This window comes from Enhydra lutris, unplaced genomic scaffold, assembly GCF_002288905.1.
Source record: "Enhydra lutris kenyoni isolate GAN:26980312 unplaced genomic scaffold, ASM228890v2 scaffoldscaffold58, whole genome shotgun sequence".
In the NCBI taxonomy this organism is placed as follows: domain Eukaryota; kingdom Metazoa; phylum Chordata; class Mammalia; order Carnivora; family Mustelidae; genus Enhydra; species Enhydra lutris.
The window spans coordinates 7327709-7346557 of record NW_019154142.1 but is presented as its reverse complement, the minus strand read 5'-3'; the positions used below and the strand labels follow the sequence as shown (position 1 = coordinate 7346557).

Genomic DNA, 18849 nt, shown 5'->3' with positions numbered 1-18849 from the left:
AGAGAGCAAGAGCCAGGCAGAGAGGCAGAGGGAGAGGGAGAAGCAGACTCCTTGCGGAGCAGGGAGCCCGACACAGGGCTCAATCCCAGGAACCCTGGGATCATGACCTGAGCCGAAGGCAGGAGCTTAACCCACTGAGCCCCCGAGGTACCTCAGGAAATGACAGTTTAAGAAGCACTCTAGCTGGGCTCCCTGCTCAGCGAGGAGTATGCTTCTCCCTCTTCCTCTCCCCCTGGCTCATGCTCTCTCCATCATTCATTCTCCCAAAATAAAATAAATAAAATCTTAAAAATAAATAAATAAACTACCATTTCCCAAATCCCACTTCTGCCCAATGAAAGAAGACAATGGTTTCAAAGGCTCCTCAGGAGAATGTTCAATACAGGCTCTGAAGGTCAGAAAATGTAGATCAAATCCCAGTTTTGCCATTTAATACCCATGACTTTGGGCAAGTTACTTAACCTTCCTAAACGTCATTATTCATAATGTCCACTACATGGAAGTGCAGTGCCAGGTGTTGAATAAGGGTGATTATGACAGTCCCTGTTCTCTAGGAGTTTACAGTGGAAGATACAAGAACTAAAGGAAGCCACAAATAAGCAAATAAATTTAACCCTCATAGGGCTACAAGGCTATACAGGAAGGAAATCCAATCTAAATCCAAGGATCAGCAAAATCTCTAAAAAAATGATAGCAAGGGGGTACCTGGGTGGGCCAGTTACCCCTGTGCCTACGGTACAGCCTGCCATTCCCCCCTGCTTGTGCTCTCTCGCTCTCTCTGACAAATAAAGAAAAATCTTTAAAGATAAATAAATAAATAACTTTATTCTTTAAAGTAATCTCTACACCCAATGTGGGGCTCAAACTCACAACCCCAAGATCAAGAGTCACACGCTTCACCAACCGAGCTAGCCGGGCGCCCCAGGAAGATGGTTTTTAATGGCGGAGGAAGTATGTAGACACAAGAGGCCTGGATAAAAGAGAATTCAGCTTATTCAGGAGGTACAAGCAGCTCACCAGACCTGGAACATAAAGCAAGAATGAGGAAGGGACCAAAGATGAGGATCAGATCAACAGGGACCCCAGCTTTTACATCAGCAAAACAGGAATATTCCCTATTCTCTTCAGTTACCTCAAAGACCGTGTTATATATATACAGCAGTGCTCGCTTCAGCAGCACATACACTAAAATTGGAACGATACAGAGACTAGCATGGCCCCTGCGCAAGGATGACACGCAAATTCATGAAGCGCTCCATATTTTATAGACACATATATATAGCACAGCGCCTTGAATAGAAGAAGCACTGAAGTGCGAAGTCCCCTCTTCAGCTTCAACACACACAGAAAAAAAGGCCTGCCTTTTATAACATCACCCGCCAGCCAGTCAACAACGTGTTCCCTCCAGGTCTCATCAGAGCACAGAATTTAACAGCAAGCTCTCTGCAGCTGCTCGCCTCTCCTGGGTGCGTCTTACCCACTGTGCATTACTGAAGACTCAACTCAGGTCTCAAGAGTACCAACCCTAGGATTTCCTTCCAATGTTCAGACACCCGAGGGTGCCCCAAAACGAGGCTGCAGACAACAAAGGTTTTAATGTCCTGTTTTAAATTAAATGAACTGCAGCTGTGAAGCAATTCTGAACCAGGACCAGACTACTTCCAATCTAACCCCGGCTGTGACACTAGTCAGATCATTTACTTTGGGTGAGAGACAACTGTTTGTGCTTTCGTTCCCTAAAGTACTATAATGAACAATATAGAACAGTCCCTTGTAGCCCAATATCGCAGGACTACTTTTTAACTGTCACTGCTTCCCTCCCCCATCTTAAGGCATGGATTAGGTAAGAACCTTGAAAGCTAGTGACATGCCCATTCTTCATGGAGATCCCGGAAGCCAGCTGTAGCCACCAGCAAAGATGCGTATCAGACATCTCATGGCCAGCTGATAAAGCTACATAGATTCTGCAGATGTCCTTTGGCATAAAATACCTTGATTCTTTAAAACATCATTAAAAAAATATATCTGGGCCCTTTACTAAAACATTCTTATAAATACTGACAGCAAGTCTAAGAATTTCTTTTTTTTTTTTTTAAGATTTTATTTATTTGACAGAGATCACACGCAGGCAGCAAGGCAGGCAGGCAGGCAGAGGGAGAGGAGGAAGCAGGCTCCCCGCCCAGCAGAGAGCCCAATGCGGGGCTTGATCCCAGGACCCTGAGATCATGACCTGAGCGGAAGGCAGAGGCCTTAACCCGCTGAGCCACCCAGGCACCCCTAAGAATGTATTTCTTAGTTTCCAACCCCGATATTAATAACTTCCAATTTAAAATGAGAGGACTCACACAGAATAAAATCACCAATACGGGTTTAGAATGGAAAACTGTCAAAATGCTACTTTTACTAACCATCTTTCTTGTCCAAATGTTTATCAGACTTGCGGCGCCTGGGTGGCACAGTCAGTTAAGCATCCACTCTTGGTTTCGGCTCCAGTCCTGATTCAGGCTCCAGACTAAGCGTGGTGTCTACCTGAGTTTCTCTTCTCTCTCTGCCCCTCATCCCCCACCCCCACGCACTCTCTCTAAAATAAATATATAAAATCTTAATAAAAAAAAAATATGGCTGGGTGGCTCAGTCTGTTATGTGTTTACCTTTCACTCTGGTCATGATCCCAGGGTCCTGGGATCAAGTCCCACACACGGCTCTCTGCTCAGCAGAAAGTCGGCTTCTCCCTTTTCTTTCTCCCTTTGCTCCTCCACCTGCTCATGTTCTTTCTCTCCATCAAATAAATAAATAAAATCTTTAAAAAAAAAGTTGATTAAACTTTAGTATTCAGCTTTGTATTTTAATAAGCCTCAATTTTAAAGGGCTACTTCTGTAACTATGCGAGGAGTTGCATGTTAGCTAATCTTATTGTGGTAATCATTTCAAAATATATGCACATAAAAAATCATTTTGCTGTACAGCTTTAATACCTTGTATATCAACCATATCTCAATAAAACGGTAAGAATACTATTATAATCACAGGAAATGTGTAACCTTAAAATATGAAGTATTCTATTAAATATTTTTGGGCTTAATATGAAAGTTACCACCTTCCAAATGACATCACAACTTTCTACATGGAATCACACAAAATAATAAAAACTTCAAACAAACAAAAAAGCTCCTTGAACAAGATGGCTTCTTTTATGCTACATCTGCCGCAATGAAAGTATACTTCCATGCCAAGAAAATCTAACAATTTTAGTAACTCAACTGCACAGTAACTCAGAAAGTGTAGTTAGTTGATCACTGCCTTTTAAATTAGAACCTATCTGTTTTTAGAAAAAGGTAACTTTTGAAAGCTGAGTATATGTACCAGTCAATGCTAAAAAGATTTACATACATTATCTCATTTAGTCCTATGAGTACATGCTATTGCTAGCATACCTATTTTACAGAGGGGAAATGGGAGTTTAGATTGTGGACCTTACTCTGCTTATAATCTATTCATTGAACTCAGAGCTCAAGAAAGATCCTTAACTTCCCTCTTGTTTGAAACAACTGTCTCTAGTTACAATAGTAGATCTAAACTAACTTCAAATCCCCAGAAAATTAAGGTGGCATTATGGTACAAACTTCAAAAATAGTGACTGAGTTTCTCCTTTAAACTTCTCTTTAATATGCCAAAATAGTTCTAAACCCCGAGCTTTCCTAAACCTTTCATTTATGGTGCTCTCTGCTGTACCTACCCATTAGAACAATTTTGAAAAACATTAACACTGTACCAATTATTTTCAAAAGCCCAGAGATACTAATCAAGTGATCCTAATAGTCTTAAACACTACCCTCAAACCGAAAGATAAATGGAGACTGGGAAACTTCCATTCTAAAGCACCACTATCTAGATAAAATTACTTTGTAAATTAGAGTAATTTCAATCAGATTCTATAAAATTGAACACTTTTCTCAAGACCAGAATTAGAAAGTAACTATAAGATAGTTTAAGGTCCCAAACTCCACATGGCAATTCAGCAGCAAAGGGCAGGCAATAGGGGCTAGGGAGAGAAGCAACAGTTTAGAAAGTAGTAATAAATAAAACTACAAAATGACTTAACTATTCATCTTCCTGGCCATTTTACCTTAACACAAGGCTGTAATTACTCTAAAAAATCATATGCTACTTAAATAAGACCTACTGTCTTACTATAAGGTGTTCTGAATTTTAAGTTAACACACCACATATTAAAAAAAACTCCAATGTCATTTCACAACCATTAGAAACTCAATTACACTTTTTTGGGGATACCTGCATTTATGACTAATACCATCATTAACACACAAAAAAACTGTTTTATATAATACAAACCAATGCAGGTGTATTCTTTGTTCATTCTATAACTTATGAACCACTCTTAAAAAGGATTATTCTTAAAAATGTAAATGATCATACCATAAACACTATTTTTAAAGTGTCCCATCAGCTATGCAGTAATCAAGTATCAGATGTATTTTTAAATGATTAAATTATAATACAATGCATTTAATACAATGCACTCAGCAAGATAAACATGAAGTTATTAAATGGAGGAAGTGGAAGCAGAAGATTCTGCTTCAGTTGTATGACAGGAAGTACTAACTATGGAAGTTTAGAAACAGGAATACCAACTTCTGTTTTAGCACAAAAAATAAAAGCAAAACATGGTGGTGAATTAGGGTAAAAGAGGAAGTTCTTTTTAGTGAACATTCTGCCACATATTTTAAAATCATTCCAAAAGTTAAAAAAAAAAAAAAAAAAGGGCGGGGGGGGCCTTACTCTTTCACCAGGCTTATGTGGTAAAACACTTCCTTGACTATACGGGAGCCTGGATTTTTTCACAAAACTGCGTATGGCTCAGTTTACAAATCCGTAGGGACACTAGGGCGACTTGGAACATAAACTTTAGTTTCACATTTTAAAGACTGATTATTAAAATTCTTTTAGCAACATATATTTTTTAAATGCATAATTTCACAATATGAATATACTTAGCACTACTGAACTGTACACTTAAAAATGGTGAAGATGGCAAATTATAGGTTGTTTTTTAACCATATGCACAAAAAATGCACAAGTTAATAAGAAATTACTCCACTTAAATATTAATAGTAACTTGTTATGTAAATTTCGATTACTGTAAAGTGAAATTCTTAATTTTTAGTAAAATTTGTTGCCGTTTTTAACAGCTAGATTAATTTCATGTCATTAACTTTTAAAAATACTTTCATACATAAGAAAGTTCTTTAATCCTGAACTACAGTGAAAGTGAAGCACTATTTTCAATTAGCATCTTTCAAATCATCTGAATTACTTATTGCTATCAAATACTAGCTACGAAATTATAAGTGTGTTTCTACTTAAGCTGATTCCTTCATTCAGTTAAGTGCAAATCTCGAAATTAAGAGAGCAAGATCCCTAAGTGAATAGGCTTTCTTAAAAGCAGTTGTAGTTTTGGATTGTGAGGTAGACAACACTCGCCACACCTCAGCCTTTAGCACGATGGTGGCTCAAAAGGCTAAGGTCTATCACTCTTCTCTCCAGGCTCAGCCCTACCAAATTCGTCAGGCTTCTATGAACACCCACTAGATTTTGTTCCGAGAAGTGTACAACCTGGTCAGTTTGGTAGCTCGGGAAGGGCCTGGAACAACCAACCAGCTTGGCTCGGCCACCTTTAGGAAAAGTCTCCAGCTCAAGAAGACTGGGAAAACTTCAACTTTGCGCAAACCCCCTTTCTCAGTCAGATCTAGCTCCCCTCCCGATGAAGCGCTGTGTTCTCGAAAGATCTACACCTTTCCAACTCAAATGTCATTCCCAGATCAGCTGCTTGAGGGGCAAGCGGCGCTCAACCCACGCCTTCTTCTTCGAGCACCTTCTCCACATACCAGGGCTGGGCTCAGCTCACTCTGCAGACCCCTTGTAAGCCCTAGAGGAAGCGGGGCCCTGGCCCAAGACCCCGCCCGGGGACAAGGCTGCCCGACCGAATCAGCCCGGGGCTCCCGGCCTGGGCGGCTGTAGCCGCCGGAGGGGACCACTCGTGGGTTGGCTGGGGGAGACCACGGGCGGCGGGAGGGGTCTCTCCGAAGGGGAGAAAGACAGCCTCACCTTGACCCTGATTTCGTAGGTGGTGAAGCGGCCCCGGCCGACCCCCACCGTCTGCGGGTTGCTCACATCGATCTCGAGGAAGTTGCTGGGCGGCCCATAGGCATCATTCAGGTTCTGCGGCTTGGTGATAAGCCTCCGGGTGTCCGCCACGGTCTCCGCCATTTCTCTACTGCAGCCGCCGCCGCCGCGGACTCCCTCCGCCCCCTCCGCGTTCCACCGACACCGCCGCTGCTGCCCGCCGCGGGGACACCGGGCTCGTGCACAGCGGTCGTGAAGCGAACGAGCACGTAGGACGGGCGTTCACCCCGCACGCGAAGCTCCTCCCTGCGTCTCTCCGGCTTCCGCCTCTTGTGCCCCGGCGAGAAACGGCTGACTCGCCGGGACGCCGCGCCCTGGGCCGAGGAGGCCCAGCTGAGGCCACGGAGGGGGACTGAGGGCTAGGCGGCCGCGGGGCAATGGCGGTCACGGGACTTGTAGTCGTGAACAGGTTCCGGCCAGACTACAGTGCCCACAATGCACCGGGCGAGCGCGTCGCCGCCAGGCTGAGGCTGAGGTGCGGCCGGACCTAGGGGTCCGAGGGTGGACGCTTCCTGTCTCTCTGCAGCCGCCTGGGCCTGGAGCGGTGGGAGGAAGCACTGAGATGATCTTCGCGGCCTAGGGGGCTGCAAGAACGAAAGTTAAACAGCTAGATTTGGGGGATTTGCCCGCAGTCGAAATGAAACTCCAGCTAACTCTGTCAACCTACCACCCGTCTTACCGTGAACCACTGACAACGCCTTTCTAGATAACCATTAACATGCCTCACATTCTGATTTTGACATCATCGTGACAGTTTGACCAGACGCGTATCTAGATTGATAAATGGTAGGTGATTAAGTAGGAGAGTGGAATACAGACAAAGATCTTGCCAGATCACAGCACTAAGGTCAAACCATTTGGAGACTGTTGGGCTCTCGAAAACAAAATAACGTAGTTAAGTGGGCTGAAACCTGCCTTTAATGACCTATGTTTGGGTAAACTGCAACTTTCTTCCCTCATTTCCCACAAAGTTCCAGTAAGTAAAAAAAAAAAAAGAAGAAGAAGGAGAAGAAGAAGGAAAAGTGGTAAACATTTCTACAGCATTTTTTTTAAGATTTTTATTTATTTATTTGACAGAGAGAGATCACAAGTAGGCAGAGAGGCAGGCAGAGAGAGAGAAGGAAGCAGGCTCTCCACGGAGCAGAGAGCCGGATGTGGGGCTCCATCCCAGGACCCTGGGATCATGACCTGAGCCAAAGGCATGGGCTTTAATCCACTGAGCCACCTAGGCGCCCCTCTACAGCATTTTCAACTCAGATAGGACTTTCTAAGAATTGGGGGGAGGGGGGGACCACCTGGAAAAAAACCAGTAGATGGTAGTTCATCTGTAGCAAATGGAGATTTCGAACTTTGAGGTAGAAGGATGTTTCTATCCCTGCCTAGAGGGTTATCTCTGTTTATGGCATAGTTCTGCAACTATGTCTGCATTTTTAAAAGTATATTGAGTTTCAGAAATTTCACTCTGAATAATCTGACCCTTAAGTTGAAAAATAGCCTACATCATTAAAAACCATTCCTAATAACACTAAGAACAGTTGGAATAAAGAAATTACTTAAATATGATACAGACTATTTTCTGAAAAATCAACGTTCATTAATTCAACAAATATTTCTTGAAGGTCTAGTAGGTATTTTTCAACTGTCAATACTAGCAAGTTAAGAGTAGATACTAGTGAGTTAAGGGTAAATAAGTTACAGAAATTCTCTGAATTCATCAGGTCGGCTATCGAGTTCTTGGGGAAACATAGTCAATAAATAATATGATTGGTGCTATAAGGAAATAAAGCTAGAATAATGTGATAGAGAATGAGACAAGCTCATTAGACAGGGTGGTCAAAGAAGCCTTCTTTGAGTATCTTTCAAAGAGTAAGGGTAAAGTTAGAATAAGTATGCGCAGACAGGACTCCCTGCCGGGCCTGTCTCCTGTTGCCAGAGACCAAATGGGAACTTGGCTGGTATGATTATAGCAGTGAGCTCAAGAATTGAGTATAGATTGTAGGGGAGGAAAAAAATTTCCTTCTACCTTTCAAGATTACCCAACTGGTTTAAGAATCAAATTTATGTGAGACAGATTAACAGGAGAAAATAACCCAAGTTTAATTACATGCTCATGGAGGCCCTATAATGAAATTGAGATCCAAAGAAATGACCAAAGCAGGCAATTCTTATACGTTTCAGAAATGAGACAATAAATCTGTGAGGAATTAATAGGACACAGAAAACAGAAGGTTGGGAGCTCTAATTAAGTAATTCTGAGCAGAATTTGGGCTGGGATAATAGATTAGTAAAAATTAACAAGGTTCTTTCTATAACTTTGGAGACTTTACAGTCTTGATTCCCAGGGATGAGGATTTTTTTTTCCCTTAGTACAGGAAGGAAACCTTCCATGTGGAAGATTTATTTCCTGCTCTCAGAGGGGAGAGAGGAGGGTCTGAGTGTGCTTGCACGGACTGTTTCCTGAGTAACTTTTACTTAAAATAATATGCCAAGGTGGCACTTTTTGGGAGAGCCTGCCTTTGATCCCTATGAGATGACACTTTGAATTAGAATATATGTGAGCCAAGAGACCGGGAATCATTGTATTGTGCTATGATCTGTGACACTTGAACAAAGCCCTCATGGGATATTCTATAGGACTCTTCTGTCTCATTCCTTGGATGCCATGCAGAGCAGCTTTGGGCAGTAGCAACAAATGGCTGCAGTGGAAAGCAGCTACAGAAGAGAGTGGCACAGCCACATAGCAGCCAGACAGCTAAGAAGAGCTTCCTGGTATAAGTATTGGGAGGAAAATTATTTTTTAGGATATATGATTGTATTCCTAGAATAATCCAAAAAGAGTAAGCTACTAGAATTAACAAGAGAATTTAGTGGCTGAATGAAAGTACAGACCCTATTTATACTTTTCTCTGTCTGGGCAGAAAAATGGAGTCCGAATGGAGAATATATCAATTTTTAATTGGATTAAATTAGAAATCCTTCTAATTAGGATTAGAAGAGGAGTGTTCATGATGCGTTGGTGAGGATCACAGAAAAATCTGTCCAGTATGATGTCATTTGGTTAAACAAACAGAACAAAAATAATATATAAAGATATGTACATCTATATGGGCAGATTTCTGTATGTGCATGGGAAAAAGTATGGAAAGATATAATCAGGCTGTTAACACTGGTAACTCAAGAGAGAGTGGCAATTGCAGTGGGGAAAGGAATGGGAAGATATCAACATATTATAAGGATAGACTTAGATGTTAGAAATCTATTACCGGGGCACCCTCATGGCTCAGTGGGTTAAGCCTCTGCCTTCGGCTCAGGTCATGATCCCAGGGTCCTGGGATCAAGCCCCACATCGGGCTCTCTGCTCCGCAGGGAGCCTGCTTCCTCCTCTCTCTCTGCCTGCCTCTCTGCCTACTTGTGATCTCTGTCAAATAAATAAATAAAATCTTTAAAAAAAAAAATCTATTACCAGCTTTATGTTTTCCTAAATGGCCTAATTCTAGAAAAATAATTTGTTAGTGTACCTGTATTACTGTGGAAGCATAAGAGGTGAGAGTTGTGTCCCTTAAGTAGTATACTAGAACGTATATATATATATATATATATATATATATACACATAAAAATTTATATATCATATTTCACTTAATAATGTATCTTGAAGATAGTTCCATATTTGTACTGTAGCAAAGTATCCCATTACATGATGTGCCATAATTTAACTTAATTTAACATAATTTAACATTACTATCACAAAGTATCCCATTACATGATGTGCCATAATTTAACTTGACCCCCTATTCACAAATATATAGGGGATTCAGCCTTTCACTATTACAGTATTGCAATGAATAGCCTGAATATTCTATCATTACACATACACGGGATTATATTTATAGGATAAATTTCTATAAATGGAATTACTAGGTCAAAGGATATATTTATTTATGAGAGGTATTGCCAAATGTCTTCTGTACAGGTTTAACCAGTCTACACCCCGTTCAGCAATGTATGAAAGTGCCTGTTTGTCTATAGCTTCACCAACATGAAGTGTTATCAAACTTTTTAGTCTTCACTTATCTAAATGGTATCTTTATTTGCATGTTCCTTAAAAGGAGTTGAGCATCTTCTCATATGTTTACAAGCCATTCATATTTCCTTTTTTTTGGTGATATATTTGTTCAAATGCTTTGCCCATTTTTCTATTGACTTGCTCTTTTTCTTGATATGTTGGAGTTTATTAAATATTAAAAGTTTGGGGTGTCTTGGTGGCTCAGTCATTAAGCGTCTGCCTTGGGCTCATGTCATGATCCCAGGATCCTGGGACTGAGCCCTATATCTGTCTCTCTGCTCAGCGGGAAGCCTGCTTCTTTTTCCCCACTCCTCCAGTTTGTCTTCCCTCTCTCACTGTCTCTCTCTCTCTGTCAAATAAAGAAATATAATCTTTAAAAAGTAAATTTAAAATATTAAAAGGTAACCATTTTGTGTGATATGAGTTGCAAATATCTTCCCCAGTTTAACTTTGTCGGTGATGGTTTTTTACCATGTATTTTGTAATTTAATTTATGTAGTTGAATTTATCAATCTTCTCTTTTATGGCTTCTGAGTTTCCAAGCATGCTTAGAAAGACCTCCTCCTCTTTTAAAAGAAAAGCCAGGGGCGCCTGGGTGGCTCAGTCCTTAAGCATCTGCCTTCGCCTGATCCCAGAGTCCTGGGGTTGAGCCCTGCATCGAGGCCCCTGCTCTGGGGGGAGCCTGCTTCTCCCTCTCCCGCTCTTCCTGCTTGTGTTCCCTCTCTTGCTGTGTCTCTCTCTGTCAAATAGTAAATAAAATCTAAAAAAAACCCCACATTTTTTCCAGACTATTTATAGGTTCTCAATTTTTTTTAATTTTTAATTTTTTTATAAAGATTTTTAATTTACTTATTTGAGAGAGAGAAAATGAGTGGTGGGGGAGGAGCAGAGGGAGATAAAGAGAGAGAGAGAGAGAGATGCAGACTCCCCACTGAGCAGGGCTCTATCCCAGGACCTGGAGAATATGACTTGATCTGAAGGCCTCCAATTACTGGACTGAGCCACCCAGGCACCCCTATTTGTAGGTTTTGTTTTTTTTTTAAATTTGATCCACCTAGAATTTCATTTGGCATGAGAGAAATATGGATCTAAACCCCCCCCCCCATTTGACTACCTAGTTGTTGCAACACCATTTACTAAACAATATATATATATTTTTTATTTATTCTTTACTCAGTAATTTGAGATGGTTGTATTATTATACTAGAAGTCACATGAGAATTTCATTTCTCTTTGATCTTTATCTGTGACTGTATCTGGTGTAATAAAAAATAGATTGGTTTTTTTGTCCCTGGTTCCCAGCACTGAGTTCCTGAAACCTTTGGAATTTTCTGAGTAGTGGAAGTGTCTTTTGTTATTCCTGAGGAGCCCCTTTTGACCACACCCAAGTTTATGTTAACGAGGTGACTCAGGGCAGGCCCCTAGGTAGCTTCAGGATGGGAGCTGATCACCAGAAAGGCCGAATACTTGAGGAGAGGTTGGGAAATTTCAACGCCTGGAAGATGGCAGTCAGAAGAGGGAATAAAATTTCCACACACCCCTTCCCCAGACCTTGCCCTATGCATCTCTTCCATTTGGCTGTTTTTGAACCAAATGTAAGAGATAAACCAGCAAACATAAGTAAAATGTTTTTCTGGTATCCATGAGTCAAATTTTCAAGCCTGAGGGGGAGATTATGAGACCCACCCCCAAATCTGAAGTTGGCTGAGCAGAAGTGGCTAGCTTTGGCACCTCATTTGTGGCTGTGGGGACAGTCTTATGGGACTGAGTCCTTAACCTGTAGGGTCTGTGCCAACTTCAGGTAATTTGTCTCAGAATTGATTTCAATTGTGGTGGTGTTGGAGAATCAGAGGCTGGTGTTCATCTGTTCTAGTAACACATCACACCGTTCCTTTCCTCTCAAAGGTGAACTGCCCTGCTTCCGAGGTCAGGGAAGCAGCATGGGTTTGCATCTTAGTCTCAGAGTTGGAATCCCCGGAAGGCTTATACTGAATACATCTTCACACTGCTTTCCTTTGTATTTTTGTTTACAGTGTTGTTTAAAGAGATTGGGTGCTGGAGCTGGAGCTAGCCAAGGTCGAGGTCACATACGCTACTAGGCAAAGAAAACCTGATGGTAAGGTGACTCTCATGCTCAGCTGGCAGGTTAGTGACCACCTGTTGTGTTTTAGGCATGCCCTTGAGGGGTCTTAATCCCCACCCTGAGATCCTTTGCAAAACATCTCCTCCAAAACACAAACAATTCTGCATTTTGTTATTTTGTGTGTGTGATTTAGTGCCTCTTCTGTATCGGTAAAGCAGGCAGTGACCAGCTCGTTTTATTAACATCAGAACCACTCTCTCTTGCTTTTTTCAAGTTCTTCTCCGCTAATTATTCCTTTTTTCCCCCCTATATCTGCTCCTTACTCTTTGTGGTAGCCGTGAGAATGTGCCTCTCCGATCGCCAGCCTCAGGAAACATAATTAACCTATGGCCTCAGCTGCTGTGCTCTGAAATTTATTACTGCATTTGCTCCAAGGCTGTATTTCCCCCAGGCTGCTCCCAGTGAATGGCTGAGGATTGCTCAGACATCAGGGATAGAAGGCCCATTCCTGGGAGAGGAAAGATTCTTCTGATAGATAACATTGGATTCACTGTCTAGAAGTCAAAAGCAGCCATGACAAGAGGAAATTCCTGTTTCCAGCTGAGTTGTTGATTTCCAGGGCTGGGGGAGTGGGAGGCAGAACAGGATTCCTTTTGAGATAGAAGGGCCCCTGCCATGCAGAGTGACTTATTTAAAACACTTAAGGACAGGCAAGGTTGGTATATACATGGATTAGGGCAAAAATAATTCCTTGGCTCTGGGAGCACTGGAAACCAGGCATTTGCATTCCTTCTCTCAAGAAAATGGATTACCAGCTTTCTGAGGAAAGAACCACCAATGTTATCTTTTTAATTTTTACTTATTTTTTTTAAAGATTTTATTTGTTTATTTGATAGAGAGAGAGACACAGCAAGAGAGGAAAGACAAGCAGGGGGAATGGGAGAGGCTTCCCACTGAGCAGGGAACCTGATGCGGAGCTCGATCCCAGGACCCTGGGATCATGGCCTGAGTTGAAGGCAGACTTAAGGACTGAGTCACCCAGGCGTGCCCACCAATGTTATCTTGAGCAGAGTTTCTCAAATATTACTGTGCATACAAATCACCAAGAAATGCAGATTGTGATCCAAGAGATCCCGGAGAAAGTCTGAGATTGTGTATTCTAACAAGGTCCAGGTAATGCCAATGCTGCTGGTCTCCAGACCACAATGAGTAGCAAAGATATAGAGCATCTCAAGAATGCAAGATACATTAATTAATTGGTGGGGTAGGGAGAGGGTCGCATTCCAGAACCAGTGGCATCATATGGTCTCTTTTAGCCAAACAGATAATGTCCCTCTTAGGACTTTTAGGCTCTTCTGGCCATTCATGTGGCAAATATATAGGTACTGAGCACCCACAATAAATCAGTGTGCTCAGTGCTGGGGGAAGGGAGAGTATGGAGAAGAGGGAAGGTGGCAAACAAGATACAGTTTTTGCTTCCAGGATCTTTCAGACTGGTCACAGAGACATAAAAATGAATTAAAGTGTGATGAGGGCCACGTAGCCCAGTCTTGAGGGTAGTATGGCAAGAATTCCAGAAGGAAGCAGCAGCAAAACTAAGATGTAGCATTGGTGTTGGAGAGGCAAGGTGCCTGTGATTTGGGTGTGCATATGTGTAGGAGGTGCATTCTGGAGATAGAGATGAACACACGCAGAGGCCCCAAGGAAAGAAAGAGCATGGCATAGTTAGGGAGCTACACATAGTTCAGTACCACTGGAATGAAGAGGGAATAGAAAGGGCTAGGGCCAAGAGGGACAAGGCCATGAGGGGGCATACAATCCATGTTTATGGTTCTGGATATTATCTAAAGCCTTCCTAAAGGAAACCACTGAATAAGAGTGATTTGATTGATTTTTGGTTTAGAAAGACCACTCTGGTGGAATTAAGATGGTAAGCGGTAGGAATGCAGAAAAGTGAATAGTCTTGAGAAATATCTGCCCCGGGTTCCCTGGTTTGACCCAAAGAAACCACTTCACTAAGCAAGTGAAGACTGTTGAGACCAAGTTTGTGAGATGCCAAGTCAAGGAGGGTGCCAGGAGGCAAACAACACCACAACACCTATTGGGACACAGAAGTCCTGGCAAATCTCTGTGAATTGGTGCCAGTGTTCTAGGGAAAGACCTCAGCCACGAGGACATACCCGCCCAGGTGTACCAGGCTGGTTGCTAATCATATTTGTAAGAAAGTAAACTCTTCTCACTATTCATTGGGAAACTTATCTGCGTAAGAGATGTATTTGTCCAGAACTTGTGGGTTTGGTTTGGTAGAGAGCTTGACCAAACCTGCTGGACCAGGGCTTGATCCACTAGGCTGTTTAATGCTCCCAAATCTATAACAATCTCAGCTCGGAGTGGGAGTATCACTACAATGTTTGGCATTCATCGCATCACATACTCAAGCAGGTACCCATATGCTATTTCCATTTGTTTTCCTATTGGGTAAATCCAACTCAACATTTCTAAAATCATCCTGGCCCATTAACCCTTAAGCAATAGCTAATATTTACATCCTTTTTGCTGTAAATATTATCAATATTTTTCTAATCACTTAGACTTATAACTATGAGCCATCTTTTTTCTCTTCTTTTCATCCATGCTTTTCTCCCCTGCCACAGCTTAGTTTTGGTTAATGTTAGACCGCAGAGATCTCCATAGTGCTTTGTTCTCTCTAATCTTTCCCAGCCATTATTTACATATTACCATGCTGGTATGTTTTTACAAATATCTCTTGGCTAGAATTTTTGTGTTTTATATAAATGCATCTGACTTGAAGACAATACTATGAGCAAATCAATTCTGTTTAATCAGGGCTTGGTAGAGAAGATGGGCAAATCCTTATACCTGTGTAACCCTAGAAAAGTTACTTTGCCTGTCTGTGCCTCCATTTCTTCATATATGAGGTCGGGAAAATAATAGTACCTACCTCACAAGGTGGTTATGGGCACTTAAAGGGTTAATATTTGACCAGCATTTAGAACAGTGCTAGATACATGCTAACCCTTGAAATCTGTGCAGTAGTCTATAAGGAAATAGGCTTATCTAGAAAGAAAGAACATGGGTGGAAAATTATAGGATGAGGCCCTGAATCATTATCATGAGAGACTGGTGGTGTGTGGCTAGGTTTGTGAGGAGGGTATATTAAATGAATATTGCATCGAGATGAATCTAGTCGTGGAAAGTTTGTTGATCCTCTTGACCAGAAACCTGAGCTTAAATTTATTAGCAGAATGTTTCAAAGCCTTGATTTATTTACTGTCGTTTTAGATTCAAAACATTGGTTTTCACAGGCATTTCGGTGTAATGCAATGTCAATTAATTAGGTCCCAACTAAGACAGCTGTCACAGGAGGTTTACATTACCGTAGCTTACATCTGAGAAAGTCAAAATTTTCAAAAATATGGTTAGTTCCAAAGTATATTTTTGATAAACCAGCTTGAATACTGCATTGTGGATAACAAGGTTAAATAAAGGTTCTAATAAGACAAACAGCGACAATTTAAATAAATCAGATGTTTTTGCAGAAGATTACTCTGTGATTTTCTCCAATTATTCATGACATTTCACCCATTCATATTGTGATCTGCTTTAATAGTGGAAAGAGAAAAAAAAAACCCTTGTCTCCTTGTTTATTCTTTGTTCTCAAGGAGATAGGCTGTTTATAAAGATATGTTATTTGTTATTTAAATCACTTTTACTGAAGTTGTTTATTTCCTTGTTTTCGGTTTCTAAAAATATTGCAACAATTGTAATGCTTCTTAGAGATGTCTATTCAATTCAGAAATGATTTGTACTGAAATTCTTTGCTAAATGGGCACAGGTGCTGATGTGTATAAAGTGCTAGAGTGAGTCAAAACTAATACTAAAAAAAAAGATAACGGGGATATACTGTGTCAACTTTTGAAATCTGTGATTAAAAATATCTTAGACCTAAAGCCTCAGCTATTTGTAAAGGTTATTTCTATACGTGCCACTTCATAACTATTTAATAATAGTAATAATAATAATGATAATAATAAATTGATAACACCAAAACTACAAGCAGAAAAATTACATAATTTAAATCCAGACATCTATTTCTTAGAAAATGCCCTTTAATCTCTTTGTAGACTTTCATCATCATAATTATCATATAAAAGTAATTACATTAGATGATAATTTATCTGGTAGTTAAGTATCAAATTAAACCTGAAAAATAGTACTTGTAAACAGAATTATATTTAAAAAAATTTTGAACAGCAGAATGGCAAACGATATCTCCTTATTCTCTCTTTGCTATGCATAAGATCACTTCCAGAAAAAATTTTGGTAATTTGATACTATAATGCTACACAGTAGTATAGCATGTTGCTCTGTATTACAAGTCTTCCATGTCAATGTACAAACCCATACTATGGCTTATCCTAAGTAATCAACAGGATCGATGTGTAAAATAAAGCCAAGTAGATTTGATATTTTAAGGGATAGTTGACTATTTGCAAGAATTAAAATTTCAAAATCCAGCTGAGTTGATTTGGACTAAAAAATGAAGCCTGGGACCAGAAATTATAGTATGTATTCCCGCTGAGTAAGCCCTGGGTACTGCAAACTTGGATCTGGGGATGCACATCTCTCCCTTTGAAGTTGATGAGAATTGCTTGGCCTAAGTGAGATACATGCTGGGAAAATTGGGTCCTTACATTTGGTGTGTATAGACATTAGAGGTCTCATGACGCTTTCCTTATCTGTTCCCTTCGTTTTCTGCACACAGTCTTGCTTTTGGCAGAAGATACTCAACTTCTGAATAAACCCTTCTTGAATTAGATATGTCCCATGACTAAAAGGTATTTAGGTTTCATCATCTAGAGAGTCTAGATTAAGAACTTCTCTGTTGTTGGGGAGCCTGGGTGACTCAGTTGGTTAAGCACCTGACTCTAGATTTCAGCTCAGCCAGTGATCTCTGGGTTGTAAGACTAAACCCCATGTTCAGGCTCTGCACTCAGTTCAGGGTCTGCTTGTCCCTCTCCCTTTGCCCCTTCCCCTGTTCTCTTTCTATCTTTTTAAATTTTTTATATTTTTAAAAGGATTTTTGTTTATTTATTTGACAGAGAGAGACACAGCGAGAGAGGGAACACAAGCAGGGGGAGTGGAAGAGGGAGACGCAGGCTTCCTGTTGAGCAGAGAGCTTGATGCGGGGCTCAATCCCAGGACCCTGGGATCATGACCTGAGCTGAAGGCAGATGCTTGACAACTGAGCCACCCAGGCACCCTTCTCTATCTTTTTTTTTTTTTTTTAAAGATTTTATTTATTTATTTGACAAAGAGAGAGAGAGAGAGCACAAGTAGGGGGAGCAGCAGGCAGTGGGAGAGGGAGAAGCATGCTCTCCTCGGAGCAGGGAACCTAGCAGAGCTCCATCCCAGGACCCTGGGATCATGGCCTGAGCTGAAGGCAAATGCTTAACAACTGAGCCACCCAGGCGCCCCTCCCCTGCTCTCTTTATATCTCTTTCCAATAAATAGGTAAATAAAATCCTTAAAAAACAAAATAAAACATTACATTATTTAATAAAAAACAACACTTCTCTGTTGTCAGTAAAGTTGGATAAATAAAACTGACCTTGATTTAAACTTAACCAGGTAATCTCTCCAAGATGTCCAGTTGAAAACAAAACAAACCCCAGCTGATTCTTTTGAGGTCTAGGCCAAAACATGGCCAATTTTGAGACTAATTAGTACAAGTACTAATACTGATTTGAACAAATGAGTTCATACAGTTTTATGATCACATCTTTGAGTTTCAAAGACTAGTCGCATTTTTGGCCAACTTAAGTTCCTCTGAATAAGCAGGCTATAGAACTGAAAAATATTCAGTCTGTTTGAATGCCTGGATGCATTGCATCCACCAACTGACCAACCAAAAAAAATTAGATTATTTTGACCATCACTGAGTGTCAATCCAAATTCTACGTAGCATGATCTGTTTTTTGTTTATATATAGATATGACTTAAGGGCTATTTGAAGAACTATCTCATTGAATAGACAAGGTATTAGCCCCTATTATTACTAAACTAACTTCAAAAAGGAATAGTACCTGTGTCATTGTTGGTAAATCATTTTTTTCTCATTAAGTCTGGATATTCATTTATATGAAAATTTTTTTCTTGTAATGATGAATACTGAGCATGTATGCTGTATTAAATCTGGAACATCCTTGGAGTCGCCCTGGAAGTATTCAACTTCAAATTTTGTTGGTAAATTTGTGATTATTTTTATCAAGATGATTTTTTTTCTAATTACAGAAAGTATCAGAACACACTTAGGAAATAAAGAAAGGGGGTAGGGAGTTGGAGATGGGATCAGTTCTCCAGTTTTTCCAAAATAATATATATATAAAGGTTCATGAAAAAAAATGAGATGTTTGGTAAATCACTCATGACATGTTTTCTGGTTTTCTGAATCTAAATCATTTGACTGATATGAG

At 40.6% G+C, this 18849-nt stretch overlaps 1 protein-coding gene across 5 annotated transcripts in view; it reads right to left on the bottom strand.

The window, feature by feature from the left end:
* The window catches only part of LOC111158258 (sorting nexin 3), a 62224-nt gene extending 55642 nt beyond the window's left edge, over nucleotides 1-6582 (bottom strand). For 3 of the 5 annotated variants that reach the window (XM_022520168.1, XM_022520171.1, XM_022520172.1), the window contains exon 1: nucleotides 6127-6582. In XM_022520168.1, coding sequence (XP_022375876.1) covers nucleotides 6127-6288 — 162 coding nt within the window. In that variant the 5' untranslated portion in view covers nucleotides 6289-6582. The remainder of the gene's footprint in view (nucleotides 1-6126) is intronic. The other 2 variants (XM_022520169.1, XM_022520170.1) reach the window with 2 other exon arrangements.
* Nucleotides 6583-18849: the final 12267 nt, after the last annotated feature.